The following is a 25,046-nucleotide window of genomic DNA, read 5'->3' on the forward strand; positions in this document are numbered from 1 at the left end:
GCTGTCAACAGCGTAATAATCATTGTTCGTGCACTCGAAAAAATACATCTTCAAACATACCTTAAACAATAGCCAAAATACGCGAACACTTTACTTTATTCGTAACATCCGAAAAAATCCACGAAAATTCATTATTTTTCGACCTTCCAGACAGGGGTCCCGCCTTAACACATTAAGGACCGCTCGTTTTGGGGAAAACTTGAACGCTTCATTTGTTCGGATTCCACGAATGAGATCGTTTCCTTCGATGTGGATGAGACGAAGACGAGGCATCGGTAGGCCTTGTTAGATTCTTGGGAAACCAAGGATTTAACCTTCAAGTGTAGAAAACACTGATTATTTCGTGATCCATCCGTAACAGACGGAACGCGAGCGGTCCGCAATATGTTAAGGGCCATGGATCCTTTGTTTTAGTTCTATTAGGTTCTTTTTCGGACATGATCCTGGAATCAATTCAATCGAGTTCGAAAAGTATTTATGGCAACACTTCGAAGGGAAAGGATCCTCCTAGCGAGGAAACTTTTTATATTTTATCGCATATTTTATATATTTTTTTAAATCACTAAGGGGTAGGACTTGCGATGCAATATTTCACTTCTCTTCAGGAACTGCGCAGTGTGTGTTATGTTCTCCATTGTGTCTAGCTAAATGTGATATCAGCATTAGAGAAGACTGTTGTCTACTCGCTAGCTGGTCCGAGGCTGCGTTTGTCTAGAATGAGCCCAATATTCATATGACGGTTTCATTTTCTTATTTCTCTTGAATAAAATGCCATGTGGATAGCTAGATTTGTTTTAGCATGAACATGGATATATTTAATTGTATTTCGTTACTACTTTAGTCGCTCCTTTTGATCGGTACAATTTGAGGAGCACAAATTGAACTGATCAAAACGTGGGATTTGGCGCGTTTAGAAACAAAATTCAATGTGATATATGCGTAGAAATATTTCCAATCAAGTGATGCAAACATCTTTGCGACCTATCAAGAAATATTCGAGTTATAAGCATTCGAAATCTTTCATTATTTTGTACATGTTCAGGTTTTTGATTTTTATTTTACACCCCACTGGAAATCTTCCTGTCAGACGTAGTCCTACATCCTTGGCATCAGGGTTGCCAATTATAATTTTCAAAAATTAGGAAGAATGAGAATGACAATCAGGAGAAATCAGGATAGTTCATATTGGGTTGTCCGGAAAGTTAATTTTATATCCATAATAAGAATATGAGAAAGAATTAACTTAAGAATGATTGAACCACGGAATAGGTTCGCAGCTTAAATATTCTATCCTCCTAGAACATGTTTGCTTCCTCGTCGAAAACTGTTGCGAGCCTCACTTGTTGTATTACAGGTTTCTTAGTAGTAGCTCATAATACAGAACTTATTCCAAATACCACTAAAAACAGAGTATGACTTTCTTCGGGCGAAGACCGAATTTTGGACTCAATTTGCTTACATCAAGTTTTTGCCACTCACCGTTGTTGTGAATGATCTGTTTTCATCACAAGTCACGATTTTCTTCAAAAGGACATCTTCGTCACGTTGAGAAAACTTTGGTATGAAAAACAGTATATTTATCACGGATAATTTTATTTTGATAAAGTAAAAAGTACAAAAACCTGGAAACATTAGAATCATTTCAGAAAAATCAGGCAAAACTGAGTGTTTGTCAGAATATCAGGGAACGTGCTTAAAAGTCTTGGATATCCTGAAAAATTAGGAAAGTTGGCATCTCTGCTTGGCATTGCAAAGCAAAAGTCCAAATTGATTTGCGAAAAGAAAGACTGTTGACTGTTCATTGAATGCGAGACTAGAATGGCATTGTCTCGTCGCTACGTCAGGTGCTCGTTATCGACGGCTCTGTTTGGGAAGCACATATTATGTTTTGCTGTGATTATTGTTCTGTTTCTATATGAAAAAAATAGCACATAACTTTCTTTGTAACTATTCAGATGCTCTCTGTTGGATGAATTTGTTTAATTTATGATGTATGACTCCGTCCTTCAGTAAAGGTATCAAATCAGTGAACTGGTGACGTTTTTATGAAATCATTTTAACGTTAATAACTATTTCTGCTGTGATAACTGGAAGCATTTCCATGTTCCCATAAATTTGTTCTGTTCATTTGTGTCCTTTACCTACCCATATCGTCAATAACGAGCAACTTATGTATCGGTGCGGAACTATTTTTATTTACACTGAGAATCATTCACACGTAAATCGGTCGCTCGAAATGCAAATGCAGAGAACGAACAAGTTATCGCAATTTAAGCTCCGCCCGATGACAACCTATTGAAACGGCCGGAGCGTAAGAGCAGGGCATTCAAATTTTCCATTACACAGCCTTGCTGCTGCCAACGAGCAGTTAACATCAAATCCCGGTGCTATTTTGTTCGCAACTTCAATTCCAAGCAACTCGATGAAATGATACAGAGTGTTGGTTCTCATGCCGCCTGGTTTATTTTTACATCACACGCATACATTGTTGTTGTTTTTTTATGTGTTGGCTAATGTTAATTGAGCGGTTACCATTAACCGAAGTTATTGTTTTTTTTTTTAATGTGGAATTACGGTGGTGGTAGAAAAACCTAAATAATCCCCCGTGACCGTGTGTATGTCAACCTCAAAAGAAAGCCAAGATAACTATTACAGGGCGCACTCGATCATTTCAGTCTCCGATTTCTTTCACTGTATATAATCGAGTCAGAAAAAAAAATTATTTGTTTTTCATGCATATATTTTTCGTTTTATTAATATCAAAGATGAAATTAATTTTTGATTCATCCCCTTAAAGTCATAAAATACCATTCTCACATAAAAAATTCGAATTATTTCAGGAGGTGATAGAGGATCATATTTGATGGAAAAACTCCTTCTACGAATATGTTCGAATTTCAACAATGACAGAGTTATAGAACTTTTTGTTTGTTTCGGACTCTGTTGCCTCAAACTGGCGCTACATTAATAAGTACGCTACAAAAGACGATTATGTTGCTTTCATTTGAAAGATGAGGAAATTTAGTACAGGATATACTAGTGGAACATCTAAATTAGTGGATTTTAATAACATTTTGGAAGTGAAAAACTTAAAAGTTAATAATTTTTAATGTATTCTACACTTGCAGTTTAATATATTAATATCATCCTAAAAATTTATATTAAACTAGATTGTTTCTATCAATTAAATTAAACTCTCTAATCGCTCTACAATTTGTTCTTTGACACCCAACTTCTATCTTAATTAATTTGGCCGCAATATCAATATAAACAATTCCTGGTGAAAATTCAAGCAAAATCTTCAAAAATCACGATTTTTAACCCACTGTACATGTTATAGCCACTTAAATTGCACCTTAACGTTGAAAGGTTACATTTCTTCTTGAAATAAGTCGTATTTGAAATATAAAAAAAAGTTTTCCAAACTATATATAATCGAGTCCGAGCTGTACAGGCTTAAATCCTCAGGCCTTGGAAAAGGCCTGTCAGAAGATCAATCAATAAAGAGTCCTGGGATTGAACACGCGATCGTTCGCCTAATAAGGAGAAACATAACCATTGTGGCTACGGAAACCACCTTAAGTAGAATATTGACATAGGAATTCGTACCCACTTCTAGAAATTTTCCATAGAAAAACAAATCAATATATTGAAGAGCCTAATCTTCAAAACTGATTATCACATTTTACAAGACTCATCACATATTTCAGTACACAATTCAGATCCTGCAATAGATTTGCATTTCTGGATTCTATTTTTAACACTTTCTGAGAGAATCTAGATAAATTTATTTTTTTCGTGTGAGAAAGGTATTTTCTGACTTTAAGGGGATGAATCAAAATTCAAATTCCTCCTACACGCAATACACGCAAAAAAAACGAATAAAAAAAATTTGTTTTGGACTCGATTATATACAGTGAAAAGAAATCAGAAACTGTATATAACCGAGCCCTCGCTGTATAGTAGAAAAAAATAGAAAAAAAAACTTAAAAACTCGACCAGTAGTCGATTGAAACAGAGCTAGAAAGTGTTCCCTCAAGTAAAGGAAACAATATCGCTCTTTTGTTCATTTGTTTCATGGAAATAACACCTTTATCACATTTTAACACATACCATATCTTCTTCTTCTTCTTCAATGGCACTAACGTTCCTAGAGGAACTTCGCCGTCTCAACGTAGTATTACTTGCGTCATTTTTATTAGTACTTAGTTGAGATTTCTATGCCAAATAACACGCCTTGAATGCATTTTGAGTGGCAAGCTCTAGAATACGCGTGATCACAGTGCAAGTCGGAGGAAATTTCTTTGACGAAAAATTCCCCCGACCAGAACGGGAATCGAACCCGAACACCCGGCATGTTAGTTATGACGCTAACCACTCGGCCAAGGGAGCACATACACATACCATATACATTTTATAAAATACCAAGCCTTAAGTAGCATATAATAATTATATTGTTGTATTGCAAAGTTCAGCGTTCTACGATTAAATAGCTCAGGGAAACATGACTTTATTTTGAGAACGATTCGCTTAATTCAGTTTCAGATCACGTGATAACACACCTCTAGACATTTCCATCAGTAGTTGAGTTCGAAATCTATGGATGACCCAACTTTTGAACGACTGAAGACCACAATTTTCGAACCGTTCGAAAGCGTCAAATTGAGTATTCAGAATAAGTCATGTTCAACAAACTAAATCTGAAGATTCTATTCAGCCTCCTTAGCAAAGTTCAAGCCTAATCGCTCTTCGGAATCCACATCGGAAATCAGTGAGAGGGTACCTGCATGTTTTTCTGTTGACAGTGCCATTATGGATACAATTTAGCACAGTTAGGTAGTTATTTAATTCAAAAAGCTACCCCAGTTCATCGCAGGTAACAGTTCTAGATACTGCAGGTAGGTGTATATGTGTATAAATAGACAGCATTTCAACAAGTTTGTTACAGTTTATTTGAACTACTTGATAACACAAGTCCGAAAGCAAGCCTTTCAGTCATTCCGACTTAAATCTATTACTTAACTCAATCATGAATCCCATCAACCAAAATCAACTGATCGACGAAGAATTTGAGCATATTCGCTATGATGTATTCCGAGAAGTCAGCTCACAGGACGGACCGCTGTCCAAAAATCTCCGGACTCGGCTCAATAGTTTGCCCCGGCATATCCGCAAGCAGCTTGTGGAAGCAGAATATAACGGCTGTTCATCCCTGTTCACTGCCTGTTGCAAAGGAAACGTTGAAATCGCCGAGTATCTGATAACAAAGTGTGACGCCAACATCGAACAGCGGGGTATACTATTTGACTATGCGGATCGGAAGGATGAGGAGTTCGAGGATTATACGGTACACAACGTGACTCCACTGTGTGCTGCCTGTGGCGCAGGTCATCTTCATCTCGTGAAATGTCTTGTCAGACTGGGGTGTAATGTGAATGCTGTCTCCGGGATCGGCTCTTCAGCTCTTGAGGTTGCCTGCACTAACAAAGATCTCGAAATCGTTCAATATTTGGTAGAGAACGGAGCGAACATTCGAAAGCCAAGCTTCGATGGTGCAACTTACCTCATCGATTCGATCGAATCAGCGCCTATATGTAGTTATCTCATCAGAAAAGGGGCTGACGTTAATGCACGCGATGTGTACGACAAAACCGCTCTACATTATGCAGTTGAGAGTCTAAGTTACGGAACAATTCGATTGTTACTGGATCATGGAGCCGATCCGTTCGCCAGAAGTCGTTATGGGGATGACCCTCTTCAGCTAGCATGTATAACAGGGTCACTAGAGGTAGTGGAATATCTTCTGAGCAGAATAAACTACCCTCGAGAAAGATGGATCGAAGCTATCGAGCTGATGGGATCAACATTAATTCATTTCCATTACGATACACAAGACGTTCTTCTTCACTGGCGATTGGCTTATGATACGAGGACGAATAAAAACAATAACATCCAAGAGAGACCGCAAATCCCACCACGACCCGCTTATGGAAACATGGTCGAGTTCGCCACAATCGACGAACTGAACGCATCCGCTTGGGATGTGGATGCATTGCGGATGCAGGGTTTATTGATACAGGAGAGGTTATTGGGGATCGATCACAAGGTTACTTTACATCGATTAATGGAACGAGGAGATTTCTACAAAGTAACCAGACGCTACCAGGTTTGTATAGATCTATGGATGCTGGCATTGCGAGTGAGAGTTCAAAAGCATACCATATTGCACAGTGATACCTGCGACACAGTGAGGGCCATCGTGAAATTGATGGTGAATTTAATGGATGATAATGACCCAATGGTACCACAATTTAAGGATGCCTACACCATGTTCCAACTATTGACATCCAACATTTCTGAGATTCAGCAGCTACTTAGTATTCAACCGGTCAATAGGTCACAGCAAAAAAACTACGATTGTATACTCCGTTGTCTGCTGCACCTGATGTGCATCTTGCTCTCCGTAGCTAAAACCAAGGATGACCACAAATTGATCGAAAGCTCCGTCCTTGGTCTTGTCCTGAACAATATTCGAAGTGTACAAACCAACGAAACGCTACTGCATATGTCCGTTTCGAACATGGGTTTGATGAAAAGCGATTATTTCACGGATGAAGTAGACACAAAAAGATTCTTCCCCAATCTACCTGTTACAAAGTTGCTGTTGGACTGTGGCGCACCAGTCAATGCGAGGGACAATACCAGATCCACGCCATTGCTTCTTGCCGCCTACCCTTTCAATTATGAGAAAGATGTGATCCACACTTTGATCGAACACGGTGCCCATCTGGATCTACCGAATTTATTGGGTGACCGGCCATCGTCCATGCTCAGGAGAATCTCGATGAATGATATTTGTCTGGGCCAACAAATTTCGCTCAAATGTCTCAGCGCTAATGTAATTGTTAAGTCAGGGGTGTCCTATCGGAATGAGGTGCCTCGCATGCTGGAGGATTTTATTCGAGCGCATGAAATGTTTTAGTTTTATAATATCAATATATCTTATCGCTTTAATAAAAAAAAAATCATGTAATATACAACTGTTTGAATTTACTCTCCACATAATTTTATGACATTTTTATCTTCGTTAAAAGCTCCGAAACTCTCCGTCGTTTAAAAAATCATCCCTGGATGTTCGTTTCAATGGAAAACCCCAATGTTCAAGAATTATTATTTCCGGGAAATGACTGTCCAAAAATCTAACATTGGCCAAAACCTGCATATATTTCTGTAGGACGTCCATTCGAATGGTTTATGTCCTACATCACTTTCTCTATTGTTTTGGGATTTTTTTGCCTTTAACTGTCTAATTCAAAATACGCTACATACAACGATTCTGTTGCTTCCATTTGGGAATATTGAGAACATGAGAAATTGAAAATAATGATAATGAGTAAATTTGGTACATTTATGTAGCTGTGAAATATCTAAATTAGTGGATACGAGTAATTTTAAAAGTAAAGAACTTAAAATTTAGTGGCTTATAAATTTTCTCAAAAAAAAAAAATGCATAATAAACTTGATTATTTCTATCAACCTCTAAAGCTCTCTAACCGCTCTACAATTAGTTCTTTAACACCCAACTCCTATCCATTTTAATTTCGTTGCAATATTTTAAACAATTTCTGGTGAGTCTCATATTAGTCTCATATAAAATCACGATCTTTACTCTACTGTATTTAAAATAACCAGTTAACGAGTTTAATTTGTTTTAGTTTTTGATTTTGTTTGAGTTTTTGAATTTTATTTGAGTTGAGTTTGATTATTTTTAAATTTTTGATATATTATTGAGTTTTAAGTTTAGGTTTTTTTTTAAAGTCTTCATTTTTCGTGTTTTTTTAACTCCGCGTGCGAATGATGGATCTCTATAGTAGCATGTCCGAAAAAGAACCTAGAATCAGAGCAGAAGATCCAAAGCTCATAAGAAGGATGTTTGTAATAGCTGTTATCCATGGTTATTATGCAAAGACCAAAGAAAGAAATGGATGGAACTTTAGGACAGGAATTCCCCCTATGACCTTCTCTTTTAGAGTATATAGAAAGAGTTTCTCAGCGATCTTCTCCAGTTGCCGAACACATTTAAACATGATACGAGTATTGAAATCTAGAAACTAGAAACCTAGAAACCTTGAAATCTAGAAGTACAGAGCTTGAGCTTGGGTAGATTGTACACTTCATAGTCGCTCTCCGTGATTAACCTGAATCAGCGAAATTGCAAAAAAACACACTTGCTTGATATTCCCAGTTTCGATAATTCGAATGATTCTATTTAAGTAAAAACGACGCCGACCACGTCCTTACAGTCACCAGAAGAAGGAGAGGAAGTTAGTATGTTAGTTAGTTTGTTAGTATGATATTCGCGGTCAGAAGGGTCGCCTCTATAACTTGGTTCCCTTGCGATTATCATGGAAAGAAAAATTGTTAGAGGAAATGGGTAAAAAGAATCAGGATTCACTGTGGTGAGTGATATGGTTCTGAAGACCGAACTCTCAACTATTCGGCGATACGAGATTTCTAAAATAATATCCATTCTGATCTGAGGCCACTGAGAAAACTCATTTGAAAATTCTCGAGCGATATATTTTTATTCATCACATTTCAAAAGACTTTCGATTGTCTCCACCGATGTTGTTTTTGGCAACCTAAGAAAGTCGCCGAGAAGCTCCCTTTATATTTCTCGACTAGACGATATATTTTTCAACATGAGAAGGTCGCAGAGGAAATTCCTGACATAGGGGTATATCTATTTCTTTCTTCGCATAATAACCATGAATAACTGCTATTACAACCATCCTCCTTAAAGGGGGACCTCGGTCTGGAAAATCGAAAGAATCAAATTTTGGTTTTTTGCATTTTTGGAAAGCTTATGCCCTTAGAAATATTGTCCTAAAAGATTTTTTTTTGATATTTGATTTCATAGGAAAGTTACAGCCAAAACTATGAAGTCACCTCAAGGTATATGGTATTGCTGTACGAATTTTGAAACAATTTTCCCTCGAAACCATATTATTTCAACTGGTAGTATCGATATCTCTGGATCTACTCAACCGATTTGACTGAAATTTTTTATCAGCATGTAAAAATGAATTATCTAAAGCGTTACATAGCCGTTTTTGATGTCTCGTTTTTTCGATTTTTTATGAGCTTCTAAACAGCGATTTTTCATGAAAAAATTATTCATTTTTAACAACCATTTTGGCAATTTTGAAAAAAAATTTAAAAACCCCTATGTAACGCTTCAGGTGTTGTCCTAAATTTTTAAAAAGTTAATTGAAATTTGTTCTACGACACCCCGTTGCTTCAGAGCCGATACCACCAGCAAGATACCGATTTTCAGACAGCATCTACACATCCAGCTGTCAACAGCGTAATAATCATTGTTCGTGCACTCGAAAAAATACATCTTCAAACATACCTTAAACAATAGCCAAAATACGCGAACACTTTACTTTATTCGTAACATCCGAAAAAATCCACGAAAATTCATTATTTTTCGACCTTCCAGACAGGGGTCCCGCCTTAACACATTAAGGACCGCTCGTTTTGGGGAAAACTTGAACGCTTCATTTGTTCGTATTCCACGAATGAGATCGTTTCCTTCGATGTGGATGAGACGAAGACGAGGCATCGGTGGGCCTTGTTAGATTCTTGGGAAACCAAGGATTTAACCTTCAAGTGTAGAAAACACTGATTATTTCGTGATCCATCCGTAACAGACGGAACGCGAGCGGTCCGCAATATGTTAAGGGCCATGGATCCTTTGTTTTAGTTCTATTAGGTTCTTTTTCGGACATGATCCTGGAATCAATTCAATCGAGTTCGAAAAGTATTTATGGCAACACTTCGAAGGGAAAGGATCCTCCTAGCGAGGGAACTTTTTATATTTTATCGCATATTTTATATATTATTTTAAATCACTAAGGGGTAGGACTTGGGATGCAATATTTCACTTCTCTTCAGGAACTGCGCAGTGTGTGTTATGTTCTCCATTGTGTCTAGCTAAATGTGATATCAGCATTAGAGAAGACTGTTGTCTACTCGCTAGCTGGTCCGAGGCTGCGTTTGTCTAGAATGAGCCCAATATTCATATGACGGTTTCATTTTCTTATTTCTCTTGAATAAAATGCCATGTGGATAGCTAGATTTGTTTTAGCATGAACATGGATATATTTAATTGTATTTCGTTACTACTTTAGTCGCTCCTTTTGATCGGTACAATTTGAGGAGCACAAATTGAACTGATCAAAACGTGGGATTTGGCTCGTTTAGAAACAAAATTCAATGTGATATATGCGTAGAAATATTTCCAATCAAGTGATGCAAACATCTTTGCGACCTATCAAGAAATATTCGAGTTATAAGCATTCGAAATCTTTCATTATTTTGTACATGTTCAGGTTTTTGATTTTTATTTTACACCCCACTGGAAATCTTCCTGTTAGACGTAGTCCTACATCCTTGGCATCAGGGTTGCCAATTATAATTTTCAAAAATTAGGAAGAATGAGAATGACAATCAGGAGAAATCAGGATAGTTCATATTGGGTTGTCCGGAAAGTTAATTTTATATCCATAATAAGAATATGAGAAAGAATTAACTTAAGAATGATTGAACCACGGAATAGGTTCGCAGCTTAAATATTCTATCCTCCTAGAACATGTTTGCTTCCTCGTCGAAAACTGTTGCGAGCCTCACTTGTTGTATTACAGGTTTCTTAGTAGTAGCTCATAATACAGAACTTATTCCAAATACCACTAAAAACAGAGTATGACTTTCTTCGGGCGAAGACCGAATTTTGGACTCAATTTGCTTACATCAAGTTTTTGCCACTCACCGTTGTTGTGAATGATCTGTTTTCATCACAAGTCACGATTTTCTTCAAAAGGACATCTTCGTCACGTTGAGAAAACTTTGGTATGAAAAACAGTATATTTATCACGGATAATTTTATTTTGATAAAGTAAAAAGTACAAAAACCTGGAAACATTAGAATCATTTCAGAAAAATCAGGCAAAACTGAGTGTTTGTCAGAATATCAGGGAACGTGCTTAAAAGTCTTGGATATCCTGAAAAATTAGGAAAGTTGGCATCTCTGCTTGGCATTGCAAAGCAAAAGTCCAAATTGATTTGCGAAAAGAAAGACTGTTGACTGTTCATTGAATGCGAGACTAGAGACTAAATTAGTGGATTTTAATAACATTTTGGAAGTGAAAAACTTAAAAGTTAATAATTTTTAATGTATTATTATTAATATCATCCTAAAAATTTATATTAAACTAGATTGTTTCTATCAATTAAATTGAAACTCTCTAATCGCTCTACAATTTGTTCTTTGACACCCAACTTCTATCTTAATTAATTTGGCCGCAATATCAATATAAACAATTCCTGGTGAAAATTCAAGCAAAATCTTCAAAAATCACGATTTTTAACCCACTGTACATGTTATAGCCACTTAAATTGCACCTTAACGTTGAAAGGTTACATTTCTTCTTGAAATAAGTCGTATTTGAAATATAAAAAAAAGTTTTCCAAACTATATATAATCGAGTCCGAGCTGTACAGGCTTAAATCCTCAGGCCTTGGAAAAGGCCTGTCAGAAGATCAATCAATAAAGAGTCCTGGGATTGAACACGCGATCGTTCGCTTAATAAGGAGAAACATAACCATTGTGGCTACGGAAACCACCTTAAGTAGAATATTGACATAGGAATTCGTACCCACTTCTAGAAATTTTCCATAGAAAAACAAATCAATATATTGAAGAGCCTAATCTTCAAAACTGATTATCACATTTTACAAGACTCATCACATATTTCGGTACACAATTCAGATCCTGCAATAGATTTGCATTTCTGGATTCTATTTTTAACACTTTCTGAGAGAATCTAGATAATTTTTTTTTTTCGTGTGAGAAAGGTATTTTCTGACTTTAAGGGGATGAATCAAAATTCAAATTCCTCCTACATGCAATACACGCAAAAAAAACGAATAAAAAAAATTTGTTTTTGACTCGATTATATACAGTGAAAAGAAATCAGAAACTGTATATAACCGAGCCCTCGCTGTATAGTAGAAAAAAATAGAAAACAAAACTTAAAAACTCGACCAGTAGTCGATTGAAACAGAGCTAGAAAGTGTTCCCTCAAGTAAAGGAAACAATATCGCTCTTTTGTTCATTTGTTTCATGGAAATAACACCTTTATCACATTTTAACACATACCATATCTTCTTCTTCTTCTTCAATGGCACTAACGTTCCTAGAGGAACTTCGCCGTCTCAACGTAGTATTACTTGCGTCATTTTTATTAGTACTTAGTTGAGATTTCTATGCCAAATAACACGCCTTGAATGCATTTTGAGTGGCAAGCTCTAGAATACGCGTGATCACAGTGCAAGTCGGAGGAAATTTCTTTGACGAAAAATTCCCCCGACCAGAACGGGAATCGAACCCGAACACCCGGCATGTTAGTTATGACGCTAACCACTCGGCCAAGGGAGCACATACACATACCATATACATTTTATAAAATACCAAGCCTTAAGTAGCATAAAATAATTATATTGTTGTATTGCAAAGTTCAGCGTTCTACGATTAAATAGCTCAGGGAAACATGACTTTATTTTGAGAACGATTCGCTTAATTCAGTTTCAGATCACGTGATAACACACCTCTAGACATTTCCATCAGTAGTTGAGTTCGAAATCTATGGATGACCCAACTTTTGAACGACTGAAGACCACAATTTTCGAACCGTTCGAAAGCGTCAAATTGAGTATTCAGAATAAGTCATGTTCAACAAACTAAATCTGAAGATTCTATTCAGCCTCCTTAGCAAAGTTCAAGCCTAATCGCTCTTCGGAATCCACATCGGAAATCAGTGAGAGGGTGCCTGCATGTTTTTCTGTTGACAGTGCCATTATGGATACAATTTAGCACAGTTAGGTAGTTATTTAATTCAAAAAGCTACCCCAGTTCATCGCAGGTAACAGTTCTAGATACTGCAGGTAGGTGTATATGTGTATAAATAGACAGCATTTCAACAAGTTTGTTACAGTTTATTTGAACTACTTGATAACACAAGTCCGAAAGCAAGCCTTTCAGTCATTCCGACTTAAATCTATTACTTAACTCAATCATGAATCCCATCAACCAAAATCAACTGATCGACGAAGAATTTGAGCATATTCGCTATGATGTATTCCGAGAAGTCAGCTCACAGGACGGACCGCTGTCCAAAAATCTCCGGACTCGGCTCAATAGTTTGCCCCGGCATATCCGCAAGCAGCTTGTGGAAGCAGAATATAACGGCTGTTCATCCCTGTTCACTGCCTGTTGCAAAGGAAACGTTGAAATCGCCGAGTATCTGATAACAAAGTGTGACGCCAACATCGAACAGCGGGGTATACTATTTGACTATGCGGATCGGAAGGATGAGGAGTTCGAGGATTATACGGTACACAACGTGACTCCACTGTGTGCTGCCTGTGGCGCAGGTCATCTTCATCTCGTGAAATGTCTTGTCAGACTGGGGTGTAATGTGAATGCTGTCTCCGGGATCGGCTCTTCAGCTCTTGAGGTTGCCTGCACTAACAAAGATCTCGAAATCGTTCAATATTTGGTAGAGAACGGAGCGAACATTCGAAAGCCAAGCTTCGATGGTGCAACTTACCTCATCGATTCGATCGAATCAGCGCCTATATGTAGTTATCTCATCAGAAAAGGGGCTGACGTTAATGCACGCGATGTGTACGACAAAACCGCTCTACATTATGCAGTTGAGAGTCTAAGTTACGGAACAATTCGATTGTTACTGGATCATGGAGCCGATCCGTTCGCCAGAAGTCGTTATGGGGATGACCCTCTTCAGCTAGCATGTATAACAGGGTCACTAGAGGTAGTGGAATATCTTCTGAGCAGAATAAACTACCCTCGAGAAAGATGGATCGAAGCTATCGAGCTGATGGGATCAACATTAATTCATTTCCATTACGATACACAAGACGTTCTTCTTCACTGGCGATTGGCTTATGATGCGAGGACGAATAAAAACAATAACATCCAAGAGAAATCGCAAATCCCACCACGACCTGCTTATGGAAACATGGTCGAGTTCGCCACAATCGACGAACTGAACGCATCCGCTTGGGATGTGGATGCATTGCGGATGCAGGGTTTATTGATACAGGAGAGGTTATTGGGGATCGATCACAAGGTTACTTTACATCGATTAATGGAACGAGGAGATTTCTACAAAGTAACCAGACGCTACCAGGTTTGTATAGATCTATGGATGCTGGCATTGCGAGTGAGAGTTCAAAAGCATACCATATTGCACAGTGATACCTGCGACACAGTGAGGGCCATCGTGAAATTGATGGTGAATTTAATGGATGATAATGACCCAATGGTACCACAATTTAAGGATGCCTACACCATGTTCCAACTATTGACATCCAACATTTCTGAGATTCAGCAGCTACTTAGTATTCAACCGGTCGATAGGTCACAGCAAAAAAACTACGATTGTATACTCCGTTGTCTGCTGCACCTGATGTGCATCTTGCTCTCCGTAGCTAAAACCAAGGATGACCACAAATTGATCGAAAGCTCCGTCCTTGGTCTTGTCCTGAACAATATTCGAAGTGTACAAACCAACGAAACGCTACTGCATATGTCCGTTTCGAACATGGGTTTGATGAAAAGTGATTATTTCACGGATGAAGTAGACACAAAAAGATTCTTCCCCAATCTACCTGTTACAAAGTTGCTGTTGGACTGTGGCGCACCAGTCAATGCGAGGGACAATACCAGATCCACGCCATTGCTTCTTGCCGCCTACCCTTTCAATTATGAGAAAGATGTGATCCACACTTTGATCGAACACGGTGCCCATCTGGATCTACCGAATTTATTGGGTGACCGGCCATCGTCCATGCTCAGGAGAATCTCGATGAATGATATTTGTCTGGGCCAACAAATTTCGCTCAAATGTCTCAGCGCTAATGTAATTGTTAAGTCAGGGGTGTCCTATCGGAATGAGGTGCCTCGCATGCTGGAGGATTTTATTCGAGCGCATGAAATGTTTTAGTTTTATAATATCAATATATCTTATCGCTTTAATAAAAAAAAATCATGTAATATACAACTGTTTGAATTTACTCTCCACATAATTTTATGACATTTTTATCTTCGTTAAAAGCTCCGAATCTCTCCGTCGTTTAAAAAATCATCCCTGGATGTTCGTTTCAATGGAAAACCCCAATGTTCAAGAATTATTATTTCCGGGAAATGACTGTCCAAAAATCTAACATTGGCCAAAACCTGCATATATTTCTGTAGGACGTCCATTCGAATGGTTTATGTCCTACATCACTTTCTCTATTGTTTTGGGATTTTTTTGCCTTTAACTGTCTAATTCAAAATACGCTACATACAACGATTCTGTTGCTTCCATTTGGGAATATTGAGAACATGAGAAATTGAAAATAATGATAATGAGTAAATTTGGTACATTTATGTAGCTGTGAAATATCTAAATTAGTGGATCTCAAAAAAAAAAAGCATAATAAACTTGATTATTTCTATCAACCTCTAAAGCTCTCTAACCGCTCTACAATTAGTTCTTTAACACCCAACTCCTATCCATTTTAATTTCGTTGCAATATTTTAAACAATTTCTGGTGAGTCTCATATTAGTCTCATATAAAATCACGATTTTTACTCTACTGTATTTAAAATAACCAGTTAACGAGTTTAATTTGTTTTAGTTTTTGATTTTGTTTGAGTTTTTGAATTTTATTTGAGTTGAGTTTGATTATTTTGAAAATTTTTTGATATATTATTGAGTTTTAAATTTAGGTTTTTTTAAAGTCTTCATTTTTCGTGTTTTTTTAACTCCGGGTGCGAATGATGGATCTCTATAGTAGCATGTCCGAAAAAGAACCTAGAATCAGAGCAGAAGCTCCAAAGCTCATAAGAAGGATGTTTGTAATAGCTGTTATCCATGGTTATTATGCAAAGAACAAAGAAAGAAATGGATGGAACTTTAGGACAGGAATTCCCCCTATGACCTTCTCTTTTAGAGTATATAGAAAGAGTTTCTCAGCGATCTTCTCCAGTTGCCAAACACATTTTAACAGCATACGAGTATTGAAATCTAGAAACTAGAAACCTAGAAACCTTGAAATCTAGAAGTACAGAGCTTGAGCTTGGATAGATTGTACACTTCATAGTCGCTCTCCGTGATTAACCTGAATCAGCGAAATTGCAAAAAAAACACTTGCTTGATATTCCCAGTTTCGATAATTCGAATGATTCTATTTAAGTAAAAACGACGCCGACCACGTCCTTACAGTCACCAGAAGAAGGAGAGGAAGTTAGTATGTTAGTTAGTTTGTTAGTATGATATTCGCGGTCAGAAGGGTCGCCTCTATAACTTGGTTCCCTTGCGATTATCATGGAAAGAAAAATTGTTAGAGGAAATGGGTAAAAAGAATCAGGATTCACTGTGGTGAGTGATATGGTTCTGAAGACCGAACTCTCAACTATTCGGCGATACGAGATTTCTTAAATAATATCCATTCTGATCTGAGAAGGCCACTGAGAAAACTCATTTGAAAATTCTCGAGCGATATATTTTTATTCATCACATTTCAAAAGACTTTCGATTGTCTCCACCGATGTTGTTTTTGGCAACCTAAGAAAGTCGCCGAGAAGCTCCCTTTATATTTCTCGACTAGACGATATATTTTTCAACATGAGAAGGTCACAGAGGAAATTCCTGACATAGGGGTATATCTATTTCTTTCTTCGCATAATAACCATGAATAACTGCTATTACAACCATCCTCCTTAAAGGGGGTCCTCGGTCTGGAAAATCGAAAATTTTTGATTTTTTGCATTTTTGGAAAGCTTATGCCCTTAGAAATATTGTCCTAAAAGATTTTTTTTTTGATATTTGATTTCATAGGAAAGTTACAGCCAAAAGTATGAAGTCACCTCAAGGTATATGGTATTGCTGTACGAATTTTGAAACAATTTTCCCTCGAAACCATATTATTTCAACTGGTAGTATCGATATCTCTGGATCTACTCAACCGATTTGACTGAAATTTTTTATCAGCATGTAAAAATGAATTATCTAAAGCGTTACATAGCCGTTTTTGATGTCTCGTTTTTTCGATTTTTTATGAGCTTCTAAACAGCGATTTTTCATGAAAAAATTATTCATTTTTAACAACCATTTTGGCAATTTTGAAAAAAAATTTAAAAACCCCTATGTAACGCTTCAGGTGTTGTCCTAAATTTTTAAAAAGTTAATTGAAATTTGTTCTACGACACCCCGTTGCTTCAGAGCCGATACCACCAGCAAGATACCGATTTTCAGACAGCATCTACACATCCAGCTGTCAACAGCGTAATAATCATTGTTCGTGCACTCGAAAAAATACATCTTCAAACATACCTTAAACAATAGCCAAAATACGCGAACACTTTACTTTATTCGTAACATCCGAAAAAATCCACGAAAATTCATTATTTTTCGACCTTCCAGACAGGGGTCCCGCCTTAACACATTAATGACCGCTCGTTTTGGGGAAAACTTGAACGCTTCATTTGTTCGTATTCCACGAATGAGATCGTTTCCTTCGATGTGGATGAGACGAAGACGAGGCATCGGTGGGCCTTGTTAGATTCTTGGGAAACCAAGGATTTAACCTTCAAGTGTAGAAAACACTGATTATTTCGTGATCCATCCGTAACAGACGGAACGCGAGCGGTCCGCAATATGTTAAGGGCCATGGATCCTTTGTTTTAGTTCTATTAGGTTCTTTTTCGGACATGATCCTGGAATCAATTCAATCGAGTTCGAAAAGTATTTATGGCAACACTTCGAAGGGAAAGGATCCTCCTAGCGAGGGAACTTTTTATATTTTATCGCATATTTTATATATTATTTTAAATCACTAAGGGGTAGGACTTGGGATGCAATATTTCACTTCTCTTCAGGAACTGCGCAGTGTGTGTTATGTTCTCCATTGTGTCTAGCTAAATGTGATATCAGCATTAGAGAAGACTGTTGTCTACTCGCTAGCTGGTCCGAGGCTGCGTTTGTCTAGAATGAGCCCAATATTCATATGACGGTTTCATTTTCTTATTTCTCTTGAATAAAATGCCATGTGGATAGCTAGATTTGTTTTAGCATGAACATGGATATATTTAATTGTATTTCGTTACTACTTTAGTCGCTCCTTTTGATCGGTACAATTTGAGGAGCACAAATTGAACTGATCAAAACGTGGGATTTGGCGCGTTTAGAAACAAAATTCAATGTGATATATGCGTAGAAATATTTCCAATCAAGTGATGCAAACATCTTTGCGACCTATCAAGAAATATTCGAGTTATAAGCATTCGAAATCTTTCATTATTTTGTACATGGTTTTTGATTTTCATTTTACACCCCACTGGAAATCTTCCTGTTAGACATCCTTGGCATCAGGGTTGCCAATTATAATTTTCAAAAATTAGGAAGAATGAGAATGACAATCAGGAGAAATCAGGATAGTTCATATTGGGTTGTCCGGAAAGTTAATTTTATATCCATAATAAGAATATGAGAAAGAATTAACTTAAGAATGATTGAACCACGGAATAGGTTCGCAGCTTAAATATTCTATCCTCCTAGAACATGTTTGCTTCCTCGTCGAAAACTGTTGCGAGCCTCACTTGTTGTATTACAGGTTTCTTAGTAGTAGCTCATAATACAGAACTTATTCCAAATACCACTAAAAACAGAGTATGACTTTCTTCGGGCGAAGACCGAATTTTGGACTCAATTTGCTTACATCAAGTTTTTGCCACTCACCGTTGTTGTGAATGATCTGTTTTCATCACAAGTCACGATTTTCTTCAAAAGGACATCTTCGTCACGTTGAGAAAACTTTGGTATGAAAAACAGTATATTTATCACGGATAATTTTATTTTGATAAAGTAAAAAGTACAAAAACCTGGAAACATTAGAATCATTTCAGAAAAATCAGGCAAAACTGAGTGTTTGTCAGAATATCAGGGAACGTGCTTAAAAGTCTTGGATATCCTGAAAAATTAGGAAAGTTGGCATCTCTGCTTGGCATTGCAAAGCAAAAGTCCAAATTGATTTGCGAAAAGAAAGACTGTTGACTGTTCATTGAATGCGAGACTAGAATGGCATTGTCTCGTCGCTACGTCAGGTGCTCGTTATCGACGGCTCTGTTTGGGAAGCACATATTATGTTTTGCTGTGATTATTGTTCTGTTTCTATATGAAAAAAATAGCACATAACTTTCTTTGTAACTATTCAGATGCTCTCTGTTGGATGAATTTGTTTAATTTATGATGTATGACTCCGTCCTTCAGTAAAGGTATCAAATCAGTGAACTGGTGACGTTTTTATGAAATCATTTTAACGTTAATAACTATTTCTGCTGTGATAACTGGAAGCATTTCCATGTTCCCATAAATTTGTTCTGTTCATTTGTGTCCTTTACCTACCCATATCGTCAATAACGAGCAACTTATGTATCGGTGCGGAACTATTTTTATTTACACTGAGAATCATTCACACGTAAATCGGTCGCTCGAAATGCAAATGCAGAGAACGAACAAGTTATCGCAATTTAAGCTCCGCCCGATGACAACCTATTGAAACGGCCGGAGCGTAAGAGCAGGGCATTCAAATTTTCCATTACACAGCCTTGCTGCTGCCAACGAGCAGTTAACATCAAATCCCGGTGCTATTTTGTTCGCAACTTCAATTCCAAGCAACTCGATGAAATGATACAGAGTGTTGGTTCTCATGCCGCCTGGTTTATTTTTACATCACACGCATACATTGTTGTTGTTTTTTTATGTGTTGGCTAATGTTAATTGAGCGGTTACCATTAACCGAAGTTATTGTTTTTTTTTTAAATGTGGAATTACGGTGGTGGTAGAAAAACCTAAATAATCCCCCGTGACCGTGTGTATGTCAACCTCAAAAGAAAGCCAAGATAACTATTACAGGGCGCACTCGATCATTTCAGTCTCCGATTTCTTTCACTGTATATAATCGAGTCAGAAAAAAAAAATTATTTGTTTTTCATACATATATTTTTCGTTTTATTAATATCAAAGATGAAATTAATTTTTGATTCATCCCCTTAAAGTCATAAAATACCATTCTCACATAAAAAATTCGAATTATTTCAGGAGGTGATAGAGGATCATATTTGATGGAAAAACTCCTTCTAAGAATATGTTCGAATTTCAACAATGACAGAGTTATAGAACTTTTTGTTTGTTTCGGACTTTGTTACCTCAAACTGGCGCTACATTAATAAGTACGCTACAAAAGACGATTATGTTGCTTTCATTTGAAAGATGAGGAAATTTAGTACAGGATATACTAGTGGAACATCTAAATTAGTGGATTTTAATAACATTTTGGAAGTGAAAAACTTAAAAGTTAATAATTTTTAATGTATTATTATTAATATCATCCTAAAAATTTATATTAAACTAGATTGTTTCTATCAATTAAATTGAAACTCTCTAATCGCTCTACAATTTGTTCTTTGACACCCAACTTCTATCTTAATTAATTTGGCCGCAATATCAATATAAACAATTCCTGGTGAAAATTCAAGCAAAATCTTCAAAAATCACGATTTTTAACCCACTGTACATGTTATAGCCACTTAAATTGCACCTTAACGTTGAAAGGTTACATTTCTTCTTGAAATAAGTCGTATTTGAAATATAAAAAAAAGTTTTCCAAACTATATATAATCGAGTCCGAGCTGTACAGGCTTAAATCCTCAGGCCTTGGAAAAGGCCTGTCAGAAGATCAATCAATAAAGAGTCCTGGGATTGAACACGCGATCGTTCGCCTAATAAGGAGAAACATAACCATTGTGGCTACGGAAACCACCTTAAGTAGAATATTGACATAGGAATTCGTACCCACTTCTAGAAATTTTCCATAGAAAAACAAATCAATATATTGAAGAGCCTAATCTTCAAAACTGATTATCACATTTTACAAGACTCATCACATATTTCAGTACACAATTCAGATCCTGCAATAGATTTGCATTTCTGGATTCTATTTTTAACACTTTCTGAGAGAATCTAGATAAATTTATTTTTTTTCGTGTGAGAAAGGTATTTTCTGACTTTAAGGGGATGAATCAAAATTCAAATTCCTCCTACATGCAATACACGCAAAAAAAACGAATAAAAAAAATTTGTTTTTGACTCGATTATATACAGTGAAAAGAAATCAGAAACTGTATATAACCGAGCCCTCGCTGTATAGTAGAAAAAAATAGAAAAAAAAACTTAAAAACTCGACCAGTAGTCGATTGAAACAGAGCTAGAAAATGTTCCCTCAAGTAAAGGAAACAATATCGCTCTTTTGTTCATTTGTTTCATGGAAATAACACCTTTATCACATTTTAACACATACCATATCTTCTTCTTCTTCTTCAATGGCACTAACGTTCCTAGAGGAACTTCGCCGTCTCAACGTAGTATTACTTGCGTCATTTTTATTAGTACTTAGTTGAGATTTCTATGCCAAATAACACGCCTTGAATGCATTTTGAGTGGCAAGCTCTAGAATACGCGTGATCACAGTGCAAGTCGGAGGAAATTTCTTTGACGAAAAATTCCCCCGACCAGAACGGGAATCGAACCCGAACACCCGGCATGTTAGTTATGACGCTAACCACTCGGCCAAGGGAGCACATACACATACCATATACATTTTATAAAATACCAAGCCTTAAGTAGCATATAATAATTATATTGTTGTATTGCAAAGTTCAGCGTTCTACGATTAATTAGCTCAGGGAAACATGACTTTATTTTGAGAACGATTCGCTTAATTCTGTTTCAGATCACGTGATAACACACCTCTAGACATTTCCATCAGTAGTTGAGTTCGAAATCTATGGATGACCCAACTTTTGAACGACTGAAGACCACAATTTTCGAACCGTTCGAAAGCGTCAAATTGAGTATTCAGAATAAGTCATGTTCAACAAACTAAATCTGAAGATTCTATTCAGCCTCCTTAGCAAAGTTCAAGCCTAATCGCTCTTCGGAATCCACATCGGAAATCAGTGAGAGGGTGCCTGCATGTTTTTCTGTTGACAGTGCCATTATGGATACAATTTAGCACAGTTAGGTAGTTATTTAATTCAAAAAGCTACCCCAGTTCATCGCAGGTAACAGTTCTAGATACTGCAGGTAGGTGTATATGTGTATAAATAGACAGCATTTCAACAAGTTTGTTACAGTTTATTTGAACTACTTGATAACACAAGTCCGAAAGCAAGCCTTTCAGTCATTCCGACTTAAATCTATTACTTAACTCAATCATGAATCCCATCAACCAAAATCAACTGATCGACGAAGAATTTGAGCATATTCGCTATGATGTATTCCGAGAAGTCAGCTCACAGGACGGACCGCTGTCCAAAAATCTCCGGACTCGGCTCAATAGTTTGCCCCGGCATATCCGCAAGCAGCTTGTGGAAGCAGAATATAACGGCTGTTCATCCCTGTTCACTGCCTGTTGCAAAGGAAACGTTGAAATCGCCGAGTATCTGATAACAAAGTGTGACGCCAACATCGAACAGCGGGGTATACTATTTGACTATGCGGATCGGAAGGATGAGGAGTTCGAGGATTATACGGTACACAACGTGACTCCACTGTGTGCTGCCTGTGGCGCAGGTCATCTTCATCTCGTGAAATGTCTTGTCAGACTGGGGTGTAATGTGAATGCTGTCTCCGGGATCGGCTCTTCAGCTCTTGAGGTTGCCTGCACTAACAAAGATCTCGAAATCGTTCAATATTTGGTAGAGAACGGAGCGAACATTCGAAAGCCAAGCTTCGATGGTGCAACTTACCTCATCGATTCGATCGAATCAGCGCCTATATGTAGTTATCTCATCAGAAAAGGGGCTGACGTTAATGCACGCGATGTGTACGACAAAACCGCTCTACATTATGCAGTTGAGAGTCTAAGTTACGGAACAATTCGATTGTTACTGGATCATGGAGCCGATCCGTTCGCCAGAAGTCGTTATGGGGATGACCCTCTTCAGCTAGCATGTATAACAGGGTCACTAGAGGTAGTGGAATATCTTCTGAGCAGAATAAACTACCCTCGAGAAAGATGGATCGAAGCTATCGAGCTGATGGGATCAACATTAATTCATTTCCATTACGATACACAAGACGTTCTTCTTCACTGGCGATTGGCTTATGATGCGAGGACGAATAAAAACAATAACATCCAAGAGAGATCGCAAATCCCACCACGACCCGCTTATGGAAACATGGTCGAGTTCGCCACAATCGACGAACTGAACGCATCCGCTTGGGATGTGGATGCATTGCGGATGCAGGGTTTATTGATACAGGAGAGGTTATTGGGGATCGATCACAAGGTTACTTTACATCGATTAATGGAACGAGGAGATTTCTACAAAGTAACCAGACGCTACCAGGTTTGTATAGATCTATGGATGCTGGCATTGCGAGTGAGAGTTCAAAAGCATACCATATTGCACAGTGATACCTGCGACACAGTGAGGGCCATCGTGAAATTGATGGTGAATTTAATGGATGATAATGACCCAATGGTACCACAATTTAAGGATGCCTACACCATGTTCCAACTATTGACATCCAACATTTCTGAGATTCAGCAGCTACTTAGTATTCAACCGGTCAATAGGTCACAGCAAAAAAACTACGATTGTATACTCCGTTGTCTGCTGCACCTGATGTGCATCTTGCTCTCCGTAGCTAAAACCAAGGATGACCACAAATTGATCGAAAGCTCCGTCCTTGGTCTTGTCCTGAACAACATTCGAAGTGTACAAACCAACGAAACGCTACTGCATATGTCCGTTTCGAACATGGGTTTGATGAAAAGCGATTATTTCACGGATGAAGTAGACACAAAAAGATTCTTCCCCAATCTACCTGTTACAAAGTTGCTGTTGGACTGTGGCGCACCAGTCAATGCGAGGGACAATACCAGATCCACGCCATTGCTTCTTGCCGCCTACCCTTTCAATTATGAGAAAGATGTGATCCACACTTTGATCGAACACGGTGCCCATCTGGATCTACCGAATTTATTGGGTGACCGGCCATCGTCCATGCTCAGGAGAATCTCGATGAATGATATTTGTCTGGGCCAACAAATTTCGCTCAAATGTCTCAGCGCTAATGTAATTGTTAAGTCAGGGGTGTCCTATCGGAATGAGGTGCCTCGCATGCTGGAGGATTTTATTCGAGCGCATGAAATGTTTTAGTTTTATAATATCAATATATCTTATCGCTTTAATAAAAAAAAAATCATGTAATATACAACTGTTTGAATTTACTCTCCACATAATTTTATGACATTTTTATCTTCGTTAAAAGCTCCGAAACTCTCCGTCGTTTAAAAAATCATCCCTGGATGTTCGTTTCAATGGAAAACCCCAATGTTCAAGAATTATTATTTCCGGGAAATGACTGTCCAAAAATCTAACATTGGCCAAAACCTGCATATATTTCTGTAGGACGTCCATTCGAATGGTTTATGTCCTACATCACTTTCTCTATTGTTTTGGGATTTTTTTGCCTTTAACTGTCTAATTCAAAATACGCTACATACAACGATTCTGTTGCTTCCATTTGGGAATATTGAGAACATGAGAAATTGAAAATAATGATAATGAGTAAATTTGGTACATTTATGTAGCTGTGAAATATCTAAATTAGTGGATACGAGTAATTTTAAAAGTAAAGAACTTAAAATTTAGTGGCTTATAAATTTTCTCAAAAAAAAAATGCATAATAAACTTGATTATTTCTATCAACCTCTAAAGCTCTCTAACCGCTCTACAATTAGTTCTTTAACACCCAACTCCTATCCATTTTAATTTCGTTGCAATATTTTAAACAATTTCTGGTGAGTCTCATATTAGTCTCATATAAAATCACGATCTTTAC

The 25,046-nt window shown here is 37.4% G+C and overlaps 2 protein-coding genes across 13 annotated transcripts in view; both read left to right on the forward strand.

Annotated features, from left to right (window-relative positions):
- LOC129778321 (uncharacterized protein CG43867) overlaps positions 1-25,046 on the forward strand; it is a 589,722-nt gene that overhangs the window by 106,239 nt on the left and 458,437 nt on the right. The window lies entirely within an intron of this gene.
- On the forward strand, positions 4,968-24,361 carry LOC129774561 (uncharacterized). The gene is made up of 3 exons (XM_055778322.1): positions 4,968-6,975; positions 13,106-15,008; positions 22,355-24,361. Exons 1-3 carry the CDS (start codon positions 5,030-5,032, stop codon positions 24,359-24,361), a joined length of 5,856 nt encoding a protein of 1,951 aa, XP_055634297.1. The 5' UTR covers positions 4,968-5,029.

This window comes from Toxorhynchites rutilus, chromosome 3 (genome assembly GCF_029784135.1).
Source record: "Toxorhynchites rutilus septentrionalis strain SRP chromosome 3, ASM2978413v1, whole genome shotgun sequence".
Lineage (NCBI taxonomy): Eukaryota > Metazoa > Arthropoda > Insecta > Diptera > Culicidae > Toxorhynchites > Toxorhynchites rutilus.

Excerpts from the sequence above, each read along its gene's own strand:
- LOC129774561 (XM_055778322.1), top strand. The coding sequence starts at position 5,030 with ATGAATCCCATCAACCAAAATCAACTGATCGACGAAGAATTTGAGCAT. Across the intron at positions 6,976-13,105 it reads TTTATTCGAGCGCATGAAAT|TCATTCCGACTTAAATCTAT; the intron begins GTTTTAGTTTTA and ends CAAGCCTTTCAG. Across the intron at positions 15,009-22,354 it reads TCAAATGTCTCAGCGCTAAT|TCCGAAAGCAAGCCTTTCAG; the intron begins GTAATTGTTAAG and ends TGATAACACAAG.